Consider the following 8,001-nt stretch of genomic DNA (forward strand, 5'->3'; position numbering starts at 1 on the left):
GGAGTCGGGCCTAGGCTAAAACGGTCGAAGCTAACTATTAGCGGCGGACAAAGACCATCCGACGCTATCATAGCGTCGGTTTGGCCGACGCTACCCCGACGCTATTGATAATTTGAAACAGCCGACGCTAAAAATACCATTTGCCACGTCAGCTGGGCGGAAAATTGTTGCGTCGGATGGCCGACGCTAGAGTCAACCAACAGTAGTCAACAAAATTGGTTGCGTCGGACAGGCCGACGCTAAAGTCAAACTTAAAGTCAATTTTATTTATACAGTAGCGTCGGTGGGGCCGACGCTAAGTTCAAAATTTTTTAATGTATTATTTTTAATTTTATAGCCCCTGCTTTGCTGAATTTCATTTTTTTTTATAATATAATTGATTGCTAATAAACATTAAAAGTCATTCATTGACATTATAACAAACACACAGAGTATTAAATTAGATATCAAAATATCATGTGTTCTGAAACTACAAAATAATAAATAGTATCGAATAACAACTTTAAAAAAGTTACCTAATACATAATTGTCAACCACTACAAAAAGTAAGCATAACTATGACACTAAGGTTCGTCAAGCGACACATCGTCCAAATTATGATCGTAATGAGGATGCGAAGGAGGATGACTCGCAGTAGATGATCCACTAGTTGATTGACGGGCCAAAGCGTCAAATTTGTCTCCAAAAAATTGCTTTAATGCATCAAAATCATTCTCTAACTTCTTTGAACGCTCCCTAGCCTCTTCGGCGACCTTGGTAGCCACTTGAGCCTGGGACACTGCATCCTGAGCAATTTGTTCAGCTCTAATTCTAGCTGCCCTCTCCGCTTCTAAAGACGTCCCAGTCATAGAATTAGAAGGATTCTGGGAATGTTGTGTAAGCGATACACACCCCTGTCGGACGTTAATGGACAAGTCTCCCGTACCATAAACTCGACCACGAGTGCGACCCCCTGCAGATTCAGTCCATAACTTAAGTATTGTCCCTCCATCTACCTCTTTACCACTTTCTTCACTTGTTTCGCCAATCTGTGTTTGTACTTCCTCCAATTTTTTTTTAAATGTTCCCTGAAAAATGGAATAAATTAATAACGTAATATATGATCAAATTTCTAAAATAAATTAAACAAGTGTATAATAAAGGGATTGTTCTTCTAGGTATAAATGACATCATATTATTTTTTGGTTGATTTGTAATATAAAGAATTTGCATAAAGAATTTACATAAATAAAGAACATACATAGGTAGATTCTGCGCGACTATCAACCCAAGCGCCATTTTTTCTCTTGTGGGTTGTCAAAAATAACTCATCTGGAAGTAAATCTCTTTGAAGGTTATTGCTCTACAAATAAAATCAAGATTATTGGATCACAACACAGAATTAGAAATCATAACATTAAATTGTATTAATTTTAAGTAAATGTAAATTTAATACATACAAGCTCAATCGCAACATCAATATGAGCTTTGCGGCCTGAGGTGTGGACAGCCCCGCCTCTTGTTGAAGCTCGATTGGTCTTATTTTGGTTGGAGATGTTCTTGAATGATGTACCTTCCCAATATGCTTGAAGACCAGTCCAAGCTTCCTCACCTATCCAACTAGGTCGAGTCCCTTTTTTCCTCACCTTTGTAAGTATATCTGATAGTCTTTTAGCGGCCTTTTGTTCAAACAGACGTTTCACAATATTATTATGACAAGGATCCCACGATACCTTCTCCTGGGAATAACAAAAAGTATATATGTACTAACTACTATCAGCAAAACATATTACACAATTCTCCTTATATATGCTAGAAAAATGAATTGAACATATAATTATATTCAAAGGCTTACCGCAAACTTTTCAAACCAATCTTGTCTAATTATGTCAGTGGTTGCACTCCAACCATAGATAGGCTCACGAAATTGTTTTTGTATGGCATACCTAATGGCATCTGCAACTGCTTTGCTAGGAGTGAGTCTGCATTAATGTATTGAAGAAATATAGTATTAAATAAACAATATGTGTCTATACTTATGCTTCTAATATTAAGAAAATAAACAATTTTTGTAACTTACCCTTTACCATAAGGTCGTAAAATGACTTTTCCATTATCATCTCTCACAAAGAAGACAAAAAAATATGACAATTTTTTTTTAGAAATCTGACGTTTAACTTTAATTTTTATTCAACAATACTTAATAGTTGAGAATAAAAGAATTTATCTCATCACCCTAGGCGTTCTCATTTACTAAATCAAACTCAACACATTAGCAAAAATTAGTTCAAAATCCATTAACGGGAATTTTTTTTAAAATCTTATAAATATGAAACAATAGTTTTGAATGTAGAAATGGGTAACTAAAATACTTAAACAATAAAGGAGATCAAATGTATATTTAAGTGTTTTTGAGAAAAATTCAGCTTAGCAATTATTATGCATTAGATATTGATCGATCATTACAGACGGTCAAGGGGGGAAAAATGGAGACTAATCTTAGAAATAGAAGTTCTCATCAAATGATGAGCTACCATGTCCATTTGTCTCATAGTAAAAATCACCTTTATAATTCCGTTGACCCTACAAAATATGTTTACATTAAAAAAGAATTAAACCAAATTCAGACATATCTAGCGTAGAATTGTGAACAATATCCGCTACCATTTTTCAATCAAGTTCAAGAATCACATGGTCAGCTTCTCGACCTTCTAACCATTGAAGAGCAGAAAGGAGTCCAAAAATGGCTCTCCTTCATGAATGTCCATCCATGAAACGTGAATTCTAAATGCATTAGAGTTGTTGAGAATAATGTAGAACTAAAGGATTTAGAAAATAATTAGGATCGGTAGAAAAAAAAAAAAAAAAAGGAAAAGCCAGCCTCAATGCATCATTTATATATAGGATCAAGCAAGATTTAAATGGAGCCCGTATATATCATTACAAAAAAAAAATCAGAAAAAGAAAAAATGACAAATATTTTGGAAACTTGAGTGTTTAGAGTTGAAGTAAATGTCTCAAATTTTGGAATAAAAAATTCATACTCTTTTTAAGATTTTATTTCTTTATTATTTGTTTGATTTTTGTATGTTAATGAGTAACTAATCTTTACTTTTATTTATTTATTATGTCTTAGTTTTAATTCTAGTTTGATTTTAGATTTTTGTTATTTATCTCAATTAAATTATTTGATGTTTTATTTACATGTTTGGGGTGACCAACCTTTGTAGGAATTTTTTATTTTCCAATAACCCTTATTTCAATTTTTTTTTATCAAAATACTCCCTTTTCAAAACTATACACCAAAATAAACTTTTTTTTTTTCTTAGTTATAAGTTGTCTTTGCAAATGGTGACTTCCATAAATAAGTCCGAGTTTGAAAAAAACAACTTCCTTAAGGAAATTTTTCAGTTTTTTATTTATTTCAATTTTGCTTCAAATTAACAAATAATCATATGCGGACTTAGGGATCAAGCCAATTACTTGCCCAATCATTAGTATATCCAAATGTTCCATATATGAGTGCAATTACCTTGAGGTATGGCAAAGTTGTTGAATCATCCAAGGCACCTGAAACTGTGAAAAGAAAAAAAAATTGTTGACGACACTTTGGTACCTTAACCTATTGATGTTGAGCAAGATATATCAGTTCCTTTCCCTCAGAGCTCAATGAAGACTAAAAAAATGAACGAAGCTGATAGGGACAACGAGATCTTGGATACATTTAGGAAGGTGGAAGTGAATATTCTCCTATTTGAAGCAATTAAGCAGATTCCAAGATATACCAAATTTTTAAAAGAGTTGTCTTACACACAAGAGAAGGTTAAAAGTTACTGAAATAGTTAATATGGGTCACAATGTTTCATCCCATGCCCCAAAAATGCAAAGATCCAAGGACTTTTTTCATTCTACGTACCATAGGCAATAGTCAATTTAAATATGCCATGTTAGATTTAGGAGCTTCTATTAATGTTAGACCTACTTATGTTTTTAACATTCTTGCCATTGGACGTTTGCAGAATACAGGTGTTACCATTCAATTGGTGAATAGAAGCAATGCTCGCCCAGCTGGACTGGTGGAGGATGTACTTGTTCGTGTTAATGACTTGATATTTTCTGCATATTTTTACATTCTGAACATGAAGGGAGAGACTAACTCCAACAGGGCGCCTATCATCTTAGGCAGACCGTTCTTGAAAACTGCTAAAACAAAAATGGATGTTCATGTTGTAACTCTATCCAAGGAATTTGGTGATAGAATTGTAAAATTTAACATCTTTGATGCTATGAAACAGCTCATGGAAGAGCATTCTAGTTTTCAAATTGAATTGCTTACTGATTTGGTTGATGACACGTACCTCGATATGTTTGCTATTGATTTTCCTTCAATATCTTGTTTTAATGATACTTATACCTGTGATTTTTGAACAGATACTCAGTTGTGCTCTGTGTGTGCTGAGATCGAAGTTGCTTTGCAGGTTGATCATTTTTTTTTATATTTCTACCAACATTGTTTGTTTTATAGACTTAGCTTCAGCCACCAGTATTCTACCCTCCATTGAGCAGCCACTCTTGAGCTTAAACCACTTTCAGAAAATTTGAGATATACATATTTAAAGGGGAGTGGAAAATTACCCGTGATTATTTTAGCCAAACTTGAAGATGAATAGGAAGAGAGGTTGTTGCAAATATTGAAAAAGCACAATTGTATGCATAGGATACTACTAGAGGATAAAGTAAAGTTAGTTAGGCAGCCCCAAAGACGGCTTAACCCCTTAATTATGAATGTTGTAAAAAAGGTGACCCCATCTTTAATAGTCAATGGGTGATCCCGGTACAACTAGTCCCTAAGAAAACATGACTCACAATGATTAAAAATGAGAACAATGAACTTATCCCCACAAGAATGTAGAATAGCTAGAGGGTATGCATTGATTACATGAGACTAAACCAGGTAACCAGGAAGGATCATTTTTCGTTCATTTTCCTTTACCGTTCATTTTCCTTTTTAGGTTATTATTAGATACATATTGCACCAGAGGACCAACAAAAGACCACATTCACTTGCCTTTTTTGCGCGTTTGCCTAAAGGAGGATATCATTTGGTCTATGCAATTATTTTAGCACTTTCCAAATGTGCATGATCAATATCTTCGCTAATTTCATGGAAAATTGTATAAAAGATTTCATGAATGATTTCACTATGTACGATATCTAATTTGATGCATGTTTGAATAGTTTAGATAGAATTTTGCATAGATGCATTGAAACTAACCTTGTGCTGATCTATGAAAAATGTCATTTTATTGTTGAATAGGGCATAGTTTTGGGATATGTGTTCTCTAAAAAGGGGATAAAAGTGGATAGAAGTGGATTCCTCCAATATTGACATGATTTCTAGTTTGCCTTACCCATCTTGAATCCACAAGATTCATTCTTTCTTTGGCCATGCTAGTTTTTACATGCGCTTTATCAAGGACTTCAGCAAGATAACTCGTCTGCCATCAAATTTGCTGCAAACATATGTCACTTTCACATTTGATGACAAATACAAGAAGGCGTTGGATTGCATAAAGATAGCGTTGTCCTCTATTCCCATCATTCAGCCACCCAACTAGACCCTCCATTTTGAAATTATGTGTAATGCATCTAATTATGCAGTGTCAGAAGTCCTTGCACAAAGGTTTGGCAAGGTTGCATATGTTATTTATTACGCTTCTATGACTTTAGATTCTGCACAAGCTAATTATACTACCACTGAAAATGAACTTTTAGATATTGTTTTTGCTATTGATAAGTTTATATCATATTTTTTGGGTTCTAAGGTTTTTTACTAACCATGCAACTTTGAAGTTCTTGTTGAAGAAACCATAGCAAAACCGAGATTGATCCAATAGATGCTGTTGCTTTAAGGATTTGATTTGGAGATCAAAGATGAAACTGGAGTTGAGAATCTGGTGGTAGATCACTTGAGTAGAATATAAATGGACGACGACCCCACCCCCATTTATGACGACTTCCCTGATGAGAAACTTTTGTAGTTGCATGAGGTAACTCATTGGTTTGTTGATTTAGTTAGTTATCTATTTGCTAGAGTCCTTCCTGCAAATGCATCTAAAGCACAAATACAAAAACTTAAAAAAAAAAAAGTGAAATACTATGTGTGGGGTGATCCATATATGTGAAAATTTTGTAGTGGCCAGGTAATTAGGCGATGTATTCCTCACCATGAGGCTTAATTCATTATTTAGTTTTGTCATGCCTCTTAGGTAGGGGGACATTTTGGTTCTCAACAACAACAAGAAAAGTCTTAGACTCGGGTTTCTTTTGGCCCATATTGTTCAAAGATGCTTTTGAGACTTACCGAACTTGTGGAAAATGCCAAATAACATAAATAGAAATCACTCATAGGAGTGAAATGCCTCAACAATCTATGTTTTTCTGTGAAGTATTTGATGTGTGGGGAATTGACTTTATGGGACATTTCCCTATATCTTTTGATTTTGTCTATGTTTTACTTATTGTTGATTATGTTTAGAAGTGGGTGGAAACAATACCCATTAGGACTAATGCTTCTAAAGTTGTTGCATGTATTTTCAGGTCAAATATTTTCTATAGGTTTGGAATACCCGAGCTATCATTAGTGATCAAGGCACCCACTTTTGCAACCGCACCATGGAAGCTTTGCTTCAGAAGTTTGAGGTTGTGTTGGAAACAAGTTGGTTTTATACTTAGAGTTTTGATGTTAACAAAAGTATTTTGTGAGAACAATATATTTGACTTCACAGAGTATGAAAGAAGATTCATGTTTTTGAAGACAATCTAAAATAAGATTTGATTCAGATTTATAATTAAAGAAAATATTTGGCCAAGTTGAAAAGAAGATATGGTTAAGATTTGATCAAGATTTTTCACAAGAAGATATGAATTATTTACAAGAAGATTTGATCTGAATTTACCACAATAAGATATGAATTATTTACAAGAAGATTTGATTAGGATTTATATACAAGAAGATATGAATTATTTACAAGAAGACTTGATCGAGATTTATCACAAGAAGATATGAATTATGTACAAGAAGATATGAATTATTTACAAGAAGATATGATCAAGAGTGTTTTACAAGAAGAAACGCTCACAAGAAGATACATATATTATTCACAAAGATATGATTTAGATTTTGACAAATGACAAAATATTGAATTGAACTTAGTCATATCCTTACTTGTGAAAGTTCATGAACCGATCCAACATTATGTTTCCACCCAAATCAAAGCAAGAAATAGGATGGAAGTATCTACTTAAGAATTAACGAAAGCAATCTTAACAAAATATGAACATTATCAGTCTGAAGAATTTACAAACTCAATCTAAACAATACCAATATAAAGAATTTACAAACTCAATCTGAACAAAATACAAATAGAATCAATCTAGAATAATTGCTCTAATTGGATTCAAAAATAAAGAATTAGCTAGAGAACATATTATCAAAAAACATCTTGTTCAAAATTACTTTTGAATAAGATCATTGTTGACCAAGCTAGGAATGAAAATACAATTCAAAATTAAACAATGACTAAATTGAAGCTATAATTTTATCTATAAATAGATACTCAAGGCTAAAAAAGAAGATCATAGAAAAATCAGAAAAGAATAGATGAACTAAAGTACAAAATTCCAAATTCATCTTAGAGTTCAAAGAGAGAAACACTTGTTCGAATGAGAAATATTTTCTAAGTGTTCTTCAGAGAGTGTGATAGTCAATGTTATAATCAGCTTGTTAGAAGCAACTACTCAAGTTCCAAACCTTTGGATTCAAACCCGATAGTGGTGTTAGTGTGCTTTCAATAATATGGGGTTGCAGGTTGTGTGGAAAAGACTTGGCTGGTATAGTCAAGGTGTTTGTGTTCCTAAAAAAATATGGGATTGTTAGGCTATTTGAGAAGATTGGTTTGGAGGGTTAGTGACTTTGTAATTCAAGTTGTTGAATTAGTAGATTAAATTCTTCTAAGTGAA

The 8,001-nt window shown here is 33.2% G+C and overlaps 1 protein-coding gene across 1 annotated transcript; it reads right to left on the reverse strand.

Moving 5' to 3' along the window:
• Window positions 1-563: 563 nt before the first annotated feature.
• LOC140920071 (uncharacterized) lies at window positions 564-2,737 on the reverse strand. The gene is made up of 6 exons (XM_073367384.1): window positions 2,688-2,737; window positions 2,446-2,562; window positions 1,835-1,961; window positions 1,440-1,718; window positions 1,241-1,342; window positions 564-1,067 (listed from the first exon to the last, which is right to left on the reverse strand). Exons 1-6 carry the CDS (start codon window positions 2,735-2,737, stop codon window positions 564-566), a joined length of 1,179 nt encoding a protein of 392 aa, XP_073223485.1.
• Between the last annotated feature and the right edge of the window lie 5,264 nt (window positions 2,738-8,001).

Source organism: Cicer arietinum, chromosome 4 (genome assembly GCF_000331145.2).
Source record: "Cicer arietinum cultivar CDC Frontier isolate Library 1 chromosome 4, Cicar.CDCFrontier_v2.0, whole genome shotgun sequence".
Taxonomy (NCBI): Eukaryota; Viridiplantae; Streptophyta; class Magnoliopsida; order Fabales; family Fabaceae; genus Cicer; species Cicer arietinum.

Excerpts from the sequence above, each read along its gene's own strand:
- LOC140920071 (XM_073367384.1), bottom strand. The coding sequence starts at position 2,737 with ATGAAGGAGAGCCATTTTTGGACTCCTTTCTGCTCTTCAATGGTTAGA. Across the intron at positions 2,563-2,687 it reads TGCTCTTCAATGGTTAGAAG|GGTCAACGGAATTATAAAGG; the intron begins GTCGAGAAGCTG and ends CATATTTTGTAG. Across the intron at positions 1,962-2,445 it reads TTTTCCCCCCTTGACCGTCT|ACTCACTCCTAGCAAAGCAG; the intron begins GTAATGATCGAT and ends ACATTAATGCAG.